Raw genomic sequence first — 20,256 nt, 5'->3', positions numbered from 1 at the left:
GCTGTGAAAGCCATCACAAAATCATTTTCCCAAATCGATTTTTAAACATCTCAACAAGCAGAAGACTCTTCAAGTACATACTGAAAGACATGTAGAGCCGCAATATCGTAAGGAAAAATAAAAAATTTACTTATTAGCAGTGGCAAACGATGCATGACAGCAAGCTTATATAGAGCATTAAAAAAAAAAAAAGAAAAGCCAAACCTTCCCAATTATCCAAACTACCCACCTCACACTGGAGTTAGTTGCAACAATCAACCATCTGGTTGAAGGCAAATTTCCACACACGACCAATTACATGGTCGTCTAATTTCATTACCGCTCGTTCCAATGGGTGCACGATCAAGTGGTATTTTTTCATTAACCCCCATATCTTGAGCATTTTGTTCCCCAGCTACAGGAATTTTGGTTTATCTCATTACCCAAACGAGACAAGCAATAATTATCCATATGAATCTTTACAATAACTCTAATTACATGATTAGCAGGAGGAGAGGACGAAGTGGAGAAATTAGTGCACTATGTATAATTTCATTGAACACGTCTTCAACCTCTTCTCCAAAGGATAATTGCGAATCGTATGAGATTGTGGCTTATTATATGTACAAACTGTAAGAAATAATGGCATCAGTGAAATGTTACAATGACAAACTTACAAAATGCCAAATTAGAGAAAATCATTACAATTTAATTAATAAATAAAAGCATTCTCATTGAAAGGAATGAAATTAGATTAACTAAAGCAGTGGAACATTAACCATCTCTTTTAGAATTACAAATACTGGATTCAACACGAATAAAAATTCAACAAGTTTCATTCGTAAATAATATTTGCATCTTAACGGTTAGTATTAACATTAGTTGAGGCATACGATGCAAGAAAGCAAGCTTAGGCAGCATCAGCAAAAAAAAAAAAAAAAAAACCCTCCATTCATTCCAAATGCCTGTCTGCTCAGCCTTAAATTTATTTAGGCTATTAGCTTCCACAACAAAATATGGAAACCTGTTCCACCAATCAACCACCTGCTGGCTAAAAGCAGCACATCTATTCTACAACTATCTTTCCTCAATTTGAAACTGTGCCCCCTCAGGTCCTTAGTCTGAGCAAGAGGAAGAATCCCATCAGCATTCAGCTTGCTCAACCCATTCAAGGCCTTATACACCTCAATCAGATCACCTCCCAGGTGCCTACTCTCCAAGCACTGCAATTTGCAGAACTTAAGCCTTTCTTGGTAAGAGCACCTTTGTTCCCCTCACCAACCTTGTTGCCCTTTTTTGTACTCATTCTAGCATCTCTACATCCTTCCTAAAATGAGGCCTCCAGACCTGTACACAGTACTCTAGGTGTGGCCTAACCATTGCCTTGTCTAACAGGATAATCACTTCCCTGTCCCTGCTAGCAAAATTCCTATATATCATTGACAAGACTCCATGACCAGACCTGGCAGCCTATCTGCATTGCTCAGGAAACTTCATATTTGACTGCACAATTGCCCCCCCAGGTCTTTTTCACTTCGCACTTCCCTAAGTGTAGTACCACACGATACGATTCTCTTCAGTTATTGCTACTCATATGCAGTACTTTGCATTTGTCAACGTTAAACTTCATTTGCCACTTCTCAGCCATTTTCCCAACTTATCTAGATTCAGTTGGAGTAGCATACTGTCTTTACTGTCGTTAACAACCCTACCAACCTTTGTATCATCTGCAAACTTGGACATTAAACCTGATATACCTTCATCAATATCATTGATAAACATACTAAACAACAATGGGCCCAACGCCGAACAATGAGGAACTGCACAAATAACATTTGTCCACAAAGAGCAGTGTCCATTTATTACTACTCTCTCTCTTATCTCCCACTCAACCATCCCTTTATCCATTGTAGCAACTTATCCTTAATGTGATACCTCTCCAATTTGTACAGCAGTCTTCCAGGTGCAACAGTATCAAAAGGTTTCCTGAAATCCAAGTACAGGTAGGCCATCATTAATCCGGACACCGGTAATCGAGTTCCACCACTAATTTGGACATAATTTCCGCAAGCATAATTTCAAATTTCCCAGGTCAGCACGCCGACCTGCCACTACTGTTTTGGTGGCTTTGGTTGCAGCATCAGCTGTTGGCACAAACTCTTAAACGCTGGCAAGCCATTCCCACTTGTTTTTCTGCATTTATTATTAAAACCTGCTCACATTTAGCCCCAGCCATGGTTCCAATGCATAAAGGAAGTGCCTCTCTTGGTGTAAAGTGCAAACACCGTACTATAACAGATAAAGTTGAAATTCTAAAAAAATCAACAGCAGCGTTCTGTGAGAAGTTTAACTCTGCTTAATTGTAAATTCGAGCAATTTCTCTGAGTTCCTCTTATTTTAGTAATTTTCTTTTAGCCATTCCTTTTTAGATTTTTTTTTTTACAACACACTTGTACAAACTTGCAGAAAACACAACACAATATGATGGATAATACAGTGCACTAACAAACTTGTTTTCACAAAATCTCTAACGACACACAAACTTATTGCAACATTTGAGTTTATTTTATCGCAATGTTTTATTGCAGTGCTCATCACGCGTGCAATAAACTAATCACAAACGATCTTCACATGCATGCCGTAATAGCATCACACGTATGTGGCTGACGCGGCTTCTCAAGAAATAAAGTAACCTACTGGGCCAAGTCTTTTTTTTTGAAATTTTAAATGAAAAAAACGACAAGACTGACGGACATTACAATATTTATTTTAGAATTACTAATCAAATTATTTGCTAAATATTTTTGGCCCCTAGGGAATTTTTTTCTTAAACTAGCTTGGTAGTCAACGTGTTAGAGGTAGGATGAGGTGGATAGCTGTTCGGTAAACTGTACGTGCCAAAATAACCATTGGTAATCTGGCAAACTCACTAATCGGGCACCCCACCGATCCCAACATTGCCGGATTAGTGACTGTCGATCAGTATATATCGAAATTATTTTTGGCATTCAGTTCCTTTGTGACCACATCATAGTAACTGAATGCCAAAAATAATTTTGATATCACATACTGTTTCTTAGAGGGATGCATTTTTATCCCTTGTGAACTTCTTACATAGTCTTTTTCACTAATTCTTATTCAAATATCAAACTGCCGACAAGCCAGTAGTCTTAACTAAAATGCATTCTCGTTCATTAAATAAAGGAACATGGGATGAAGTGGGATTGTTGTGAGATATCAAAAAAGGAATTGTTGAAATGTTTCAGATCTGTTTTATTAAAACCTGAGCAACGACTGAATATGTTTGCATCCCTTCATAAGAATACGAGTCATACTGTTAGAATAAATAATTATCTGCAAAATAAAATGTAGAGAACTGATGAAGGATAAATTTTCAAAAATAAAATCTGCAATTTTCTACATAAACTACCCTGTGGTGTAGATTAAGGATAGACTTTACTTCCATTATTTATTTATCTTATTTATATATTTTTATTTTAATTAATTTTTTTTGAAGCTGAAGGGATGACAGGTATCAGTACTATGTTGGTCATAGTAAGTGAGCCAGTTCATAACATCATGGCACTACAGCTTAAGAAGTTTAAAGAAGTGTGGTGTTTTTGTTTTTTTTATTGTTTATGCTGATATCTGTCACTCCTTTCTTTGGGCTCAAAATCCATGCACTCAGTTTAGGTGAGACAATGACAACATATGTATAATAATAATAACGAAAGAGTCCAAAGACTAGCAACCCACGTGGTGAGAGCTGGAAAGGGCACTCTTATGAGGAACGACTTACAACATGCGAGTTACACAGCTTGGCCACTAGGACCCTTAGAGACGACCAGATTGATGTCTATGAGGTCCAGTATACAAAGTGATGCACCCAAGTATATTTTAGAAGTTACAGAACAAAGGCATCAACTTTTGGTACAAGTTTTGTTATAAAAAACTTATTTTTATTTATTTATTTGTTGTTAATTAAGGATTATTTAACACACTTTGGATTATTCTAGAGCCCTTCCTAAATATTCCTATGATGAATAATTTAAATTTTGAATACTACTGTGCTTAAACCAATTTGTAATGACTTGCATTATAATATCTGCCATATAGCCATTAACATCCAGAATTTCACTATATCCATACTTTATAGTATTCTCAATACAGTTCACACTGTACAATAAACTGATCTATTAAAATGTGCAATTTCACAAATTGTTTAAATAATTCAAAATACATTCTTCAAATAAAACTTTAATCTGTGCCTCTGTACAGAAACAACTGAGCAAACAGGGTCATAACATCAACAGAAAAATGTCAACAATATTCTAAAAACCTTAAAGTCCTTTCAACATGGTTTACAGTAAGTCACTGGTTAGATCTTTTGAGTTCAATTCTATTGAGCAATCAAACCAGAAAAAATATTCTCTACTTCACTAGAATAACATTTTACAATTGCAATTAATGTAAATTAAAAAAAAAAAAAAAAAAAAATTTACAACTAGTGTATGCATGTGAAACCATTTGCTTACCACTGGGTGAATGTGCAAATGTTTATTTTTAAAAAGAAACTTAAGTATCAACAACACTTTCAAAAAGTATTTTGTTTTGACAATAGTGTCTGTTCATATTATATTACAAGTTCAGATTCTGACCAACAAAAAAAAGAAAAAGTGTGTACAACATATACAAAACAAAATGGTGCAATTCATGACAGTGTGCAATAACAAAAAAAAAAAAAAAACTTTAGAATGAAGTCCAACAGCTATATCAGCCCTTAGTAGTCATCTTCTTTGATAAGACCACCATCTCCCTCTGATACAAAACGTTTGCGCCCACTGTAAAAAATATAAAAAAATAAATAAATAAGTTAAATGGGATCATATACTGAAAAAACAAAAAGAACACTATATAAAAATCACAAATATGATACCATCCTTCATGTAGCTGAAATAGAAAAATGCCTGAACAGATGATTCAGCAATCTCAATCTGGTACTTACAGTGCAGTATCCATTCCGAACAAAATAGTGCCGATTGTGAAATCACAATCATAGCTGTTCAATTAATAATAAAAAAAAAAAAAAAAATCTGAAAATCAGAATGCACTGAACCAGCATTCTACATTTCTTCCATATTAATAATAATTGATGTAAATCAAAAATTTGCACAGCATTATGAAATGCAATAAACCACATTTTATGGTTAATTTACTTTCTTTAGACATCTCAATCTGGTACTTACAGTGCAGTATCCATTCCGAACAAAATAGTGCCGATTGTGAAATCACAATCATAGCTGTTCAATTAATAATAAAAAAAAAAAAAAAATCTGAAAATCAGAATGCACTGAACCAGCATTCTACATTTCTTCCATATTAATAATAATTGATGTAAATCAAAAATTTGCACAGCGTTATGAAATGCAATAAACCACATTTTATGGTTAATTTACTTTCTTTAGACATCCTTTATCTACGTAACTCAATTTTCAAATCAAAATGGAGAGATGGAGGTTAGGCTGTATAGTTGCAGGCCCTGCAAATATACAGCTTATACACAGAATAAAAAAATGCAAAAATGATTAATATATACTACTTACAAAAATAAACAATGAAATGAAATAATATCTTTATGAAAAGTAATCCAATATATCTACTGAAACATATAAAATGCATTTCATATTTAGAGCAGCATTTCTATACAGGCAGTTCTTGCTTTACGAGTTCCAAGGTTTTTTTTCCCAAGTATCAAGTATCAACAAAATCGAAAATATGAACATTAATTGCAAAAAATTAATGTTAAACATTCATAAATACTGCATTCCAAACCACGTGTGTAGTTATACAATACAGTGTACCCCTCTTTACAACATTAATCAGTTCCAGCGACACCATCGTATCGTTAAAATATCGTAATGTGAACCCAATAACACATTGTTTTTTGGTAATTCGTTTCAAGATATCGGACGTTGAAATTTTCACTGTATAACTAAGCTATTTATCTCTCTAAAATGTCATTTTTAAGGTCACGAGCGATTGTGGATTAATGTTATTAGTGGTATCCCCAGGGTTCAGTGCTGGGCCCATTGTTATTTTATGTATTTATTAATGATATCGATGAAGGTATATCAGGCTTTTATGTCGAAGTTTGCAGATGATACACAGGTTGGCAGGGTGGTTAATGACAGTAAAGAGAGTATGCTACTGCAACAGAATCTAGAAAAGTCAGGCAGATGGGCTGAGAAGTGAAACTGAAGTTTAACATTGACAAATGCAAAATACTGCGTATGGGTAGCAGTAACCCAAGAGAAATGTACCAACTGTGTCGTACTACACTGAGGGAAATGGAGAATGAAAAAGATCTGGGAGTAATCATGCAGTTAGACATGCACTGCAGATGGGCTGCCAGAACAGGTCACAGAGTCTTGTCAATAATAAATAGGAATTTTGCTAGCAGGGATAACGAGGTGATTATCCCCTTGTATAAGGGAACACTTTGAGTATTGCATACATGTCTGGAGGCTTCATTTTAGGAAGGATATAGAGTTGCTAAAACAAGTACAGAGAAGGGCAACAAGACTGGTGAGAGGAACAATCGGGTGCTCTCATGAAGAAAGCAAATTGCAGCATTTGGAGACTAAGCACCTGCGAGGTGATCTGATTGAGGTGTATAAGGCCTTGAATGGTTTGAGCAGTCTCCATGCTGATGGGATTCTTATGCTTGCTCAGACTAAGAACCTGAGGGGCATAGATTCAAATTGAGAAAAGACAGTTGTAGAATAGATGTGCAGAAGTTTGCCTTTAGCCAGTGCATAGTTGATTGCTGGAATAGACTTCCATCTGTTGAGGAAGTTGATAGCTTAAATAAATTTAAGGCTGAACAAGACAAACATCTGGAGTGCCCGGATGGGAAGGTTTTTTTTTTTTTTTTGGCTGATGCTGTATAAGCTTGCCTTCTTGCATCATATGCCCCAACTAATGCTAGCTGAAATGGCTGAGTAAATTATTCGAAATACAACAGGAACTAAAAGTTCCAAAAGAAGCCTCTCAGGAATACTTCCATCAGTTGCAGAAGCAATGATTGGTTGGATTGGAACTGGCACATTAGCAGCAGTGGCTATTAAGTGCCATAGAAGCAATGAAATATGTGGCATCAATGAATCAACTTTGAAAAACCGACTTCCTCCTTCTCCTTGATGTCATATAACTAAAAAGATTCATCCAAATAGCTGGTAAGCTTAATTTCTAAATTATTAGTTCAGTCCTTGCACTTTATGACTGCACCTCATAACTCCACAAATATATTTAACTTTTACAAAAAAAAAAATAATAATAATAAATAAAAACTTGCAAATGGATAAACTTGTTAAAAGTGATAAATGTAATGTTTCGATACTCCTCCAGTACAGTATTCATTTTTAATTTTTTTTTTTTTAACAGAAAAGTATAGCCATGTTAATGTACAATTATTACCCAATACAATGAGAAAATAAAGTGCACCATACTGAACTATTTCAAAAACTAAAATGGTGATAGTACATATATTTTTTTCTAATCTCACCAATAATATTAAAAATTAAAATACTTTATAACTTTGTGTCTGGGTACGAGAGTAGCCTGTGCGGACGAAGCTCTTTGACGCTCTTGGAACAGAGAAGCTTTTCCTGATTTATTTTCTGATTTATCAGCTTAAATTGTCATATTAACTTATTTCTAGAGTAGCTTTATATTCCTAGTTAGACAGAGATTTTGTAGGTATTACTTAGTATCGGTAACGGTATCAAATCCACGCGTTACAAATTGAACGAGAGGTCTTTTTTTTTTAACCAAATTTAATCGATTTATTAACCAATTGTTATATTAAATTATCTTCTATAAGTAGATTATAGACCTAGTCAGGATCCTTAGTTTATTCTAAATTGAGATAGCGAGATTTGGAAGCTAATCAATACTTACGAGTCCGTAGAAGTACCGTTCGTGAATTCCCGCCATTTTTACACAATAGCATAACCTTAGTGTAGTGTAGTGCATAATATAATATTGTCAATTAATCAGTAAATCTATTAATCTTGATAAACTTTATTGTCAATTAAATTGTACTTTTAACTCATATATATATATAAACGACTTAATCGTAACAAATAATTAATACATAACTACAGTGGTGCACGTGATACGGAAGTTATATAAAGGGAACTCGTAGAAAATACTAGATACCGAAAAAACAAATATAGCGTTATAATTGTTTTGGGATATATCTTAAGGATTTAATTTTGTTTTGAAATTTTATTGAATTAAATCGGAATCATGACTCAGACCAGAGCAGCAAAGCAAAAGGCTCAAGCTAACGGGAGTGCTGTGGTTCAGGGGAGAACTGAGGGGGGCAGTTGCCCTCTGAATCACAGTCTTTTAAAATGCACTGTTTGCTTGATGTTTGCGGAGCAGTCGGGTACGGGACATGATACTGCCATGGGGGATGTCTTTGAGTGTGTGCACGATGTAAGGAGTGCAAGGAAATCAGGCGACAACTCAGCGTTGTAATGGGCCTTTATGAGGGCTTGAAAGACAGGGTGAATGCCCTCGAAGGAAATAAATTGAGGGGCCCATCAAGCTCTCAGCCACCCACATCAATGCCAGAGCTTGCACTTGGTCATCAGGCAACACAGAGGCAGGCCAAGCAGAATGCGCTGGTCCCACAGGAACTAGTAGTTGTTGGTGACTCTATTGTCAGGGAAGCGGGGAACATGCTTTGCAAAAAGGATAGGTGGAATAGGACCAGGGTATGTCTGCCAGGGTCAAAGGTTGATGACGTTGTAGAGCGGATATCATCTTTTAAGGGCACAAAAGGTGATATAGTTGTATACATTGGCACTAATGATATTAAGAGTAGGAGACCGGCAGAATTACTTAGCAAGTACAGGTCACTGTTGAAAAAAAAGCCGTGAATTAGGGTTGAATTTGAAAGTGTCTGCAATTCTGCCCAGACACGATAGGAGGGAGTATATGATGAGAGCCTTGTCGATCAATTCGGCCCTGGAGGGATTGTGCAAGGCTCAAGGGGTAGAATTTTTTTCAGCCTGGACTGTACTTGTTAACAGGAGAGATTGCTTCTACAGGGATGGGATACACTTAAATAGAAAGGGTGCAAGAATTTTTGCTGATGCTGTCGAGGCAGAGTTAGGTGGGTCGGAAAACTGCTAGTTGGGGGGGATACAAGGACTAACAGATTAACAGTAGCCACTGGCAGAGGTGGAAGTGATTCTTGCACTGCTTCCATTGAAATGAGCAGAAGCCTGAAAAACAAGATGCAGGATATTTCAGAGACTGCTGGGAGTCATTGCGGTACAAGTAAACACATGGGTTGTGTTAGGGTAGCCAAGAATAGAAACAGGTGCATGTATACCTGAGTGTACACCAATGCTAGGAGTTTGGTAAATAAATTTGATGAATTTGAGGTATTGCTCAAAACATCAAAGGCAGATATTGTTGGGATATCAGAGACGTGGTGTCACACAGATATAAGGAATGCGGAACTGGAATTTGGGGAATACAATGTGTATAGAAAGGATAGACAGGACAGGAGGGGAGGAGGGGTTATGCTATTAGTTAAGAAACACAAAGTCCAAGGAAGTGAAGCCAGTCGACATCGATGGACAGGGCAGTGTCGAGTCAGTTGGTGTGACATAAGCATAGGGAAATCAAAATTGAGAGTAGGAGTGTGCTATAGGCCTAATGACTCTGATGAGTATAATAAGATATTGTACAGGGAAAGAGTGGGCCAGTAAATCAGAGTCTTATAATGGGGGATTTTAATTTCCCAGATATTGACTGGAGTTTGTGGGTTGGTCACTCGCACACTAGCAAGGCTTTTGTGGATTTATTGGATGATGGTTTTCTACATCAGCATGTTCGTGAGGCAACAAGAGGGAGCAATACTCTTGATCTGATTATCAGTAGTGATTCTTCATGCATTAAGAATCTGCAGATAAATGAACCACTAGGTGGCAGTGATCACAGTGTGTTGAAGTGGGATTTACTCAAGGAGGTAACTACCATCAGAGGTAAAGGGAAGGGTTTTTGTTTTCATAAAGGCGACTATGATGGTCTGAGACAGTATTTAAATTCTATACAGTGGGACCAACTGATGATGTTACCAACAGCAAACTCAAAATGGGAAGCATTCAAGGAACTAATCTTGGAGGCTACCAGGCTTTACATACCAACTAAGAATTATTGTTCAAGGTTTAGGCCTAAATGGTTGTCAGATGAACTAATGAGACATGTGGCAGAGAAGAAAAATGCATGGGATACATACAAATTAATGGGTGACATGGAAGCCTATGATAGATATAAGTTACTCTGTAACCAAGTCACAAAGGAGATTAGGCAGGCAAAGGCAGACTACGAAAAATCCTTGGCAAAGGATGCAAAGAAAAACAGAAAAGAGTTCTTTACCTATTTAAACTCAAGAAGGAAAGGGATGAATCAGATTGGTCCGCTGGATATTGATGGTTCACCAGTTGAGGATCCTGCTCAGGTAGCTAACAATCTAAACGAGTATTTTGCATCTACATTCACGCATGAGGAGTTATTCAGGAAGGAGAATGATGTAGGTAAAGTAAACATTGGCAGTGAGCTGGATGATTTTGTAATAACTGAGAGGAAAGTGGAGGAGAGATTGTTGAGGATAAACATAAAAAAGCACCTGGGGTGGATGGGATCTATCCAGTTATATTAAAGGAGGCAGCAAAGGAAGGAAGCAAACCCATAGCCATAATTATGAGAGCTTCCTTGGACTTAGGGGAGGTACCCATAGACTGGAGATGTGCAAATGTAACCCCAATTCACAAAGGAGGATCAAAGGCTGACACAACTAATTATAGACCTGTTAAACTTCTGTTCCAGGTAAATTAATGGAGGCACTGGTTAAAGAAGCACTGCAGGATCATCTAGACAAGAATTTAGTTATAGCTCAGATGCAGCATGGTTTTGTTAAGGGCAGGTCTTGCCTGACCAATTTGATTGGATACTATGATGTAGTCTTTTTTTTTTTTTTTTTTTTTGATTTGGTAGTTGTTGGCGCATCGGCTTCTGTGGCCATATTGCACCTCCCAAGGTTTTTGCAGTACAGTACTTTGATCCAAGCCCGAGGCGGGAATCGAACCCGCGACCTTTGAGTTGCCGGGCAGGTACTTTACCCACTCGGCTAGCCCGGTCGGCAAATGATGTAGTCACAAAAGAACTGGATGCAGGGAATAACTTTGATATTATATATTTGGATCTTAGAAAGGCTTTTGATACTGTTGCACATGGAAGACTGCTGCACAAATTGGAGCAGTGTGGCATTGGAGGCAAATTACTGCTATGGATAAGGGGATGGTTGAGTGGCAGAAGACAGAGAGTGGTAATCAATGGACACTGCTCAACGTGGACTAATGTTATTAGTGGAGTTTCTCATGGTTCAGTGTTGGGTCCGTTGTTGTTTTCGGTGTTTATGAATGATATTGATGATGGGATATCAAGTTTAATGTCCAAGTTTGCAGATGATACAAAGGTTGGCAGGGTTGTTAAGGACACCACTGACGCTATGCTGCTGCAACAAGATCTGGAAAGGTTGAACAGATGGGCTGAGAGGTGGCAAATGAAGTTTAACATTGACAAATGTAAAGTACTACATATGGGAAACAGTAACCCCAGAGCAACGTATCAACTCTGCGGTACTACACTGACAGTGGTGGAGAATGAAAAGGACCTGGGGGTAATTGTGCAGGCAGATATGAAGTTCTCTGAGCAGTGCAGACGAGCTGCAAGAGTAGCTCATGGTGTCTTGTCAATGATATACAGGAATTTTTCTAGCAGGGATAAGGAGGTGATTATTCCCTTGTACAAGGCAATGGTCAGGCCACATCTTGAGTACTGTATACAGGTCTGGAGGCCTCATTTCAAGAAGGATGTAGAGCTGCTGGAACGGGTACAGAGAAGGGCAACAAGATTAGTGAATGGAACAAAGGGTTGCTCTTACGAAGAAAGGCTTAAGTTTTGCAAATTACAGAGTCTGGAGACTAGGCACCGGCGAGGTGATGTGATAGAGGTGTATAAGGCTTTGAATGGTTTGAGCATGCTCAATGCCAATGGGATTCTTCATCTTGCTCAGAATAATCAGCTCAGAGGGCATAAATTCAAATTGAGGAAGGACAGATGTCAGATAGATGTGCGGAAATTTGCCTTTGGCCAGCAGGTGGTTGGTTGGTGGAACAGACTTCCATCACTTGTTGAAGTTGATAGCCTAAACAAATTTAAGGCTCAACTAGGCAGGTATTTCGAGCGAATGGAGGGGTGAAATGGGAGTAGTGTGTTTTTTTTTTTTTTTTTGGCTGATGCTGAATAAGCTTGCTTTCTTGCATCATATGCCTCTACTAATGCTAACTCAGAAAAATAATAATAAATTAATTATAGATAATTTCTTTTTCACATTTTTAAACTATAATCTGAAGGCAGAGAAAGGCACAAGACCTTTGAGATTGTTTCTAATTAATATACAACAACATCCAAAAAACTGGACATGAAGATTTATTTGGGGGGGGGGAGAAAAACATCCCTTCAACTTGGTGCAAAACTTGTTCTCAAAACTGTACTACTCGATGACGAAATCATTCTCTGAATGTGATTATATTTAAGTTAAATATTATTTAACTTAATGCTTTCAAAACCAATCTGGTAGTTATCTCCTCCAATGTGCATTGAAATTTGACAATGGCAGACTTGATTGCTACAAGTTAAATAGTTAAATGTTATGGTCTTATGTTTGTTGTTGTTTGTTGTTTGGTTTTTAAGAGCATTAGCAACTAAGGCCATATTGCTCCGGGAATATGCGGTGGTCATTCCCTGACCTTTACGCATCCTCCGTATTTGGTGGTGACGGGCTCGAACCCCGATCTAATCAAGAAGCGTGTGCTACGCACTGCTGCTCCTTCCCGCCTGGCTACGGAGGCGCCTATGGTCTTATGAACACACTATAAAAAGAGCATGTTGCCACCAAAGTCCACGATTTACCAAACTCATTTTTAGATGCCATACGATTTCTGCTATGCTAAACAGCTAGAGAGCAAGTAATTAAAAAGGAAAATGCAATAAATACATGTTACACACCTGATAATTCTCACTCAGTTTATAAGACAAAGATTCTTCCATCCTGTACATATATCTTCAAAAAAAAAAAAAAAAAAAAAAAAAAAAAAACCCACTTAAAAGATGGTAACATCTATTCTTTGTGGCCATCCCAGAATTAGAGTAGACAATATTGAAAAAAAAAAAAAAAAAAAAAAAAGTGTTCAGAAAATATTTACTGTGACATTTTTTTTATTCTCATTATTTACAATATTACTAAAATAATCTGTACATAACTTAGCATTAGTAGAGGAATATGATGCAATAAAGCAAGTTTATACAGCATCAGCAAAAAAAAAAAAAAAAAAACTTTCCCATTTCACCAATTTGTTTTCTCCAAATATCTAGTTCTGCCTTGAATTTATTTAAGCTGTCAACTTCAGATAGAAGTTTGTTCCAGCAATCAACCACGCAGTGGCTAAAGGCAAACTTCCACATATCTATTCTACAACTGTTTTTCCTCAATTTGAATTCATGTCCCCTCAAACAATTAATCTGGACAAGAGGAAGAATCCCAACAGCATTGAGCATGCTCAAACCATTCAAAGCCTTATACACTTCAATCAGATCACCTCGTAGGTGCCTAGTCTCCAGACACTCTAATTTGGAAAACTTAGGCCTTTCTTCATAAGAAAAACCCTTTGTTCCATTCACTAATCTTTCTGTCCTTCTCTGTACTCCTTCCAGCAACTTTACATCCTTCCAAAAATGAGGCCTCCTCAAACCATTCAAGGCCTTATACACTTCAATCAGATCACCTCGTAGGTGCCTAGTCTCCAGACACTCTAATTTGGAAAACTTAGGCCTTTCTTCATAAGAAAAACCCTTTGTTCCATTCACTAATCTTTCTGTCCTTCTCTGTACTCCTTCCAGCAACTTTACATCCTTCCAAAAATGAGGCCTCCAGGCCTGTATACAGTACTCAAAGTGTGGCCTGACCATTGCCTTATACAAGAAGATAATCACCTCCTTTTCTCTACTAGAAAAATTCTTGTGTATCATTGACAAGACACCATGAGTTACTCTTACAGACTGTCTGCACTGCTCAGAAAACTTCGTATCTGACTGCACAATTACCCTCAGGTCCTTTTCATTCTCTACTACCCTCAGTGTAGTACCCCACAGTTTTGGAGTTACTACAATCCATATGCAGTACTTTACATTTATCAATGTTAAACTTCAGTTGCCATATCTCAGCCCATCTGCTCAACTTTTCTAGATCCTGTTACATTAGCATACTGCCATTAGTGTCATTAACAACCCTGCCAACCTTCATATCATCTGCAAACTTAGACATTAATCCTGATATACCATCATCAATAAATATAGAAAACAACAATGGACCCAACGCTGAACCCTGGAGGACTCCACTGATAACATTAGTCCACAAGAGCAAGTAATATAGTTAAAGTTAATTAAAAATAAACTGCCAAAAAAGTAGTAAGTACCCAGCTTCTGGCCATTTTCCTGTTCTAAGATTTATGTTTTGCTACATTTATTATCCATAAATCAAATAATATCAAAAAACAAGCACTCTGATAATTCAAAATGGTTCCCATTTTTGGACAGTGCAATATAATAGAAATTGCTTTTCACATTTTTGCTTACCGAGACGGCATATTTCTCACTATCTCTGATGATAAAAATCTGCTAGTCTGGCACTTTGTGAGAAACTTTTCCAAAACAACATAGGCTGGTGGAACATCAATACATATATCGGGCATTTCATGATATACACGTTCAAATCCCTGAAAAATAAATTGAAAATCAGAGTTCAGTAAGCTGACACACAGTAATTACAAATAAATAAAATAAAAAAAAGCCAAATACAATTAATGAGCCTCTTTTTTAATATAGCAGCACATAATAACAACTTGTGTGGTAGGTTCCAGCCATTTCCCATAAATGTAATGCTATTTTACATTCATTATAATGTCCTTGAAAGGTGAATAAATTCTCTATAAGAACCCAAAAACTTCCAAGTCTGTTATCTTGTTCCCCCACAAGACCATTAATTGCAAAAACCATCAAAATTAAATTACATGAGAATTCTATTACTGTTTGCCGTCAATATCTAATCCCTGATTCATGGTCTTTTATGCACACGTGCAAAGACTAATAATATCTATTTAAGATTCGTGCTCACATATACTTGGTAATTTTCATTCCTGTGATCACAACATATGGTTGAAAAGCATTGTCAGCTTCAGGAAGGAAAATCTTTTTTTGAAATTTACATTAAACTTTTTAAAATTAATTTTTAATTGTGTTCAAACTGATTTCTTAATTGTTTTCAATTTTTTTTTTTTTTTTTTACTGTAATCATTTTGCGTTAATGTTTTATTCATTTGAATTTCTGAAGTTAAACTTCTGTTATTCTTTTACAAATATTGAAATCAACGTAGAACGTATTGAGAATTATAGCTCTGGTTATACTATCGAACTCAAGAAAAAAATATATCTCAATAATAAGTCTGAAGCAGCAAATGTTTGTTGCACACTGTTCTACAGTTCAGATTACAGTGCTCAATCACAAACATGGGATGACAGAAATGCCTTCCAGATCCTCTTTCAAAATGAAAGTGGCACTTTGAACACCCAGTTCTGATGAGTTTTTCAGGTTGGTTGATTTATTCAATAACTGCTTTATTGATAAAACAATTTCTTTATTTCTGATGATTCTTCCACTACACAGAGAATCCTTCATTCTGCTTATCTGAAACAATTTAAAATTTGCGAGTAGAAGAGAGAGAGAGAGAAAGAGAGGAAAAAAAAAAAAAAAAAAGCATGTTTTTCAGTGCCTTGTACTGACACACACACACACACACACACACACACACACACACACACGCACACGCACGCACGCACACGCACGCACACGATGCTCTTAAACTGTAAAAGTACTTTCATAAACAACTGTTTTCTTAAAAAAAAAAAAAACCATGTTAGTAGAACATAAAAATACCAATATAATGCTTCAACCATTGTAGTATTCTTAAAACTTTGTTTCTTAAAAATAAACTTAAAACAGTATTGAAAACTATGGAGTTTTCAGAATATGCTGTACATCGACAGATTGCTATATTTTATAGCATTAGCAAGTCCAACCTCTTTGACCTCATTATATAACCCCAGGGTTCACATCTGGTGAGTATGAGCTTGGCAAACCCAGGGTCCTGAGCTGGATATCATCATTCTTCTCTTTCTTGGCAATTCCTTTCTACTTCTCTCTCGGAATTTTTTATTTTTATTTTTTGGCTGGTGCAGCATAAGCCTCAGGCTTCCTTGCCCCATAGGGCTAATAATAATAATATTGCTTGCTTAAGTAGAACAAGTCTGGTAGAGAACTTAATTTCCTTTTATTATTATTATGGATTATTTGCACTAATCCATTATTAATAGGTCAAGTGTAAATCTTGCTACAGTCATAAAAGTTGTTTCTGCACTCCATTACTTCAGCTCCAAACTAAAACTCTCAACATTTCCTGAACATTGATTAGCTATCTACTTCAAAATTCAACTTGTCAGAAATAACCAATAAAAATAACTGTTTAGGATTAATGTACATGTTTTTTTTAATCTCATCTTCCAATTGATTAATGATGTGGAAAAATTTGTTGGATGAGCATAAAACCATCAGTTGCATGTGAGCAAAATTAGCAACTCTAATTAACAACTAAAAGCAACACTGCACAAGACTGTTTTCTATTCATGTGTTTTTTTATGCAAAGAATTCACTTGTACTACAAAAAAATTATCTTAATGTCATTTTTGTACAAATGATTTTTTTTTTTGTTTTGTACATGTGCTATTTAAAATCTTTCATGAATAGAGAAATGAACAAATAAAACACACTTCAGTGAAAACTCACTCACTCAATGAGGATTAAGAAAGTCTTCGGTTCTCTAAAAATTTAAATATACACAAGCAGAATGCACAATAGAATAAATCTTATATCAACTTTCCATCAAATACAATTCTCCCTCACTGACAGATAGGCGCCTCCATAGCCAGGTGGGCAGGAGCAGCAATGCGTAGCACAAGCTTCTTGATTAGTCCGGGGTTCGAGTCTGTGCCCACCAAATACGGAGGATGCAGAAAGGTCAGGGAATGACCACCGCATATCCCCGGAGCAATATGGCCTTAGCTGCTAATGCTCCTAAAAAATAAAAAAATAAACAAAATAACAATAAATGACAGATATCCACAGTACTATCCTACAAACAAACTCTGCAAATTGAAATAAGAATTAGGTATTATACTTAATGAGCAATGCAAGTAAACTACTCATCAATAGTATTTAGAATGAAAATTAAGTGTTACTTACCCTTTTCATCTGATCTGGAGTGATCACAAAACTGGCTGCCATTGCTTTTAATAATTTGCACATCAGATCCATGGCTCTTTCTCCCATATCTTCAATTACCATAACCACTGCCTATAAAAAAAAAAAAAAAAAACCACCTTACAATATCTACACAGCATTCATTATAACTAAATATGTTTCAAAACTGGCAAAGGTATTGTTGTTTTTGCCAAAGTACTTTATACACAGTGCATCAATTCCTGTCTTGTCATTTTGCAAATATGAGAAGCATTCAATAAAAACATCCCCAGCCACCACATGTGAACATTCCTTGCTAAATTTTGTTTTCCCCCTAGTCACATACAAAATAGAAGAAATGTGGTAAAATGATGGCATTTTTGAAAACTTATAATTAAATAACAATTTAAAACTAAGATTTGTCTGTGATTACAATATAACTTGATAGTTGAACTATGCTTAATAGCAATCAAGTCAAGATTTTGAAAACTTTACCTGCACATACAAGTTAGTTATCAAAAAAAGATTTCTCACATGAAACATTAAAAAACCTCAAAAAGAATAAAAACTCACTTCTAGATCACAAATCAGAATGCAAGCACGGGATTATCAACAGTTTACAAACAGCACTTCAGAGTCAAGCAACCCTGCAAGGCCACTTATTTGCCCTACAGTAACCACACTAGAGGTGGAACTTAACTCTGAAATCAAAATCCGTCCCCCCCACCTCCTACCATGAGGTGCTGGAAGTCTCAAAACTGACTGGCCACTCCATTTTTGGACAGTAACCAGTTTTAGACAAAAAACTGGTTCAAGAACTAGTTCAAAAACTGGCTCAATAGCTCTGTCATGGTATCCCTAATACTAATGCATATATTAAAAGGAACCAGATGGAAGATCAACATTTCAACAAGAGACAATTGTAGGTTTTCACATGAACAATGCCTGGTTCAATCTTGAGCGGTAAATGACTTTAAAACCAGTAGGGATTAAAAACATCCTTTAGGTATTAACTACATTAACATGCTATTATTTCCTTCCATTTCTGTTTCTCTTAAATTTAAAGAATCTCATGCTTTTCATAATACTAAATATATGAAAGTCGGTTCTTCATTTCCACCTTGTTAACCTTCAGAACAACTTATAGATTATCATGTGCCATTCACTTATAGCTTTCTATATAATATTTGATTAAATTCCTGTACACAATCAATTAATTTTTGCCAATTTCAGATTGTCTTTAAATCATTTAAAATTCTTAAAATATGACACCCTTGGAGATTGGCAGGTACTAGATTTTAAACTTTCCAGACTTTTCAGAGGCAATCCTAGTGGTTGAGCAGTTTTAGAGGAGTGCATTTCAATAAATATTAAGCACAAACAACCGAACTCATTTACACTTTACACACTTATCTTGTCCTAGATGTTTTTGTGGGCAACAGAATTTAAACAACATGGATAATGCAATGATCTTAATTATCACAGTAGAATAAACCTTTGTAACAAGTTCACCTGGTATAATACCACTTTAAACAACTAGCTTTACTATATTACAACTTTCAACACCAATTCCTTATACTGCATGCCAACTCACATTGATCAATTTCTTTACAACTGTTTTGTCTGCATGTTATTAGTATTAGTAATGGCCGCATGGTGCAAGAAAGCCTATGGCTTATGCTGCACCAGACAAAAAAAAAAAAAAATAAATAAATCCGAACAAAACAATGATAAAAACAAAAAATAAATAAATAAAATACATAACTAAATAATAATAATTAATAAATAAAAAAAATAAAATAAAAAATAAATAAAAAGGAAATTAAACCTATCATCCTATGCACTTCCCTTACCCGAAAGTACTATCCAGATGACCTTTGAATTTCCCCAAACTGTCGGCCTCTACCACCCATGAAGGCAACTTATTCCAGTAATTTATAACTCGCTGGCTAAAATAAAACTTCCTGCAGTCCAATCTAAACATTTCCACCCCGTAACTTGAATTTATGTCCCCTAGTTCTAGCATCATTTATAATCTTGAAAATTTTGTCCTCATTCATTTTACTGATGCCTCTCAGAGCCTTAAACACCTCAATCAAATCTCCTCTAAGGTGTCTTAGTTTCCAAACTCTGCAACCCACATATTCGAAGTCTTTCTTCATAAGGACGCCCTTTTGCCGATCTCACCAGGCGAGTTACCCTTCTTTGCACCCTTTCAAGAAGCTCGATGTCTTTCTTTAGGTGCGGTCTCCATACTTGAACACAGTATTCCAAGTGTGGTCTAACATAAGCCTTATATAATGGGATTATCACGTCCCTATCTCTACCTGTTCGATAGATCATCGATAGGACACCATGGGCGGGCCTTCCTTGCAACCTGTTTACAATGCTCAGAGAATTTCATGTCTGACTGTATCGTAACACCCTAGTCCCTTTCCTCCAGTACTGGGTTTAGTTGAACTCCACCAAGTGAATAAGATTTTTGGGATTACTGTTTCCCCAGGTGTAATACCTTACACTTTGTTGGATTAAAGCACAGCTGCCATTTTTCTGACCATTCTTGAAGTCTATCTAGGTCTCTCTGAAGAAGCTCAGCTTGACAGTGATCATTAACTACTCTACCAATTTTAACAAAATTGGTAGATAACAGGTGATCTCTAGTGTTATCACTAGAGATCACCTGTTATCTAATGAGAGACCAGATAGCCATAAAACAGATTGTCATAATAATTTCACATTTTAAATAGATGGCCAATTAACTTTTTGAAGAGGCCATCTGTTTG

General features: G+C 36.2%; 1 protein-coding gene across 1 annotated transcript in view; it reads right to left on the bottom strand.

The window, feature by feature from the left end:
• Positions 1 to 4,479: 4,479 nt before the first annotated feature.
• LOC150078264 (programmed cell death protein 4-like) overlaps positions 4,480 to 20,256 on the bottom strand; it is a 129,360-nt gene continuing 113,583 nt past the window's right edge. The window contains exons 8-10 of the mRNA XM_090385514.1: positions 17,477 to 17,587; positions 14,758 to 14,897; positions 4,480 to 4,820 (exon numbers count right to left, since the gene is read on the bottom strand). Of these exons, the coding sequence (XP_090241640.1) occupies positions 4,760 to 4,820; positions 14,758 to 14,897; positions 17,477 to 17,587 (312 nt within the window). The 3' untranslated portion in view covers positions 4,480 to 4,759. The remainder of the gene's footprint in view (positions 4,821 to 14,757; positions 14,898 to 17,476; positions 17,588 to 20,256) is intronic.

The sequence above is a fragment of the Mastigoproctus giganteus genome, chromosome 11 (assembly GCF_048544385.1).
Source record: "Mastigoproctus giganteus isolate SK-2022 chromosome 11, ASM4854438v1, whole genome shotgun sequence".
NCBI lineage: Eukaryota > Metazoa > Arthropoda > Arachnida > Uropygi > Thelyphonidae > Mastigoproctus > Mastigoproctus giganteus.
Note: the sequence above shows the minus strand (reverse complement) of the source record. Positions and strands in the feature narration are given on the sequence as shown.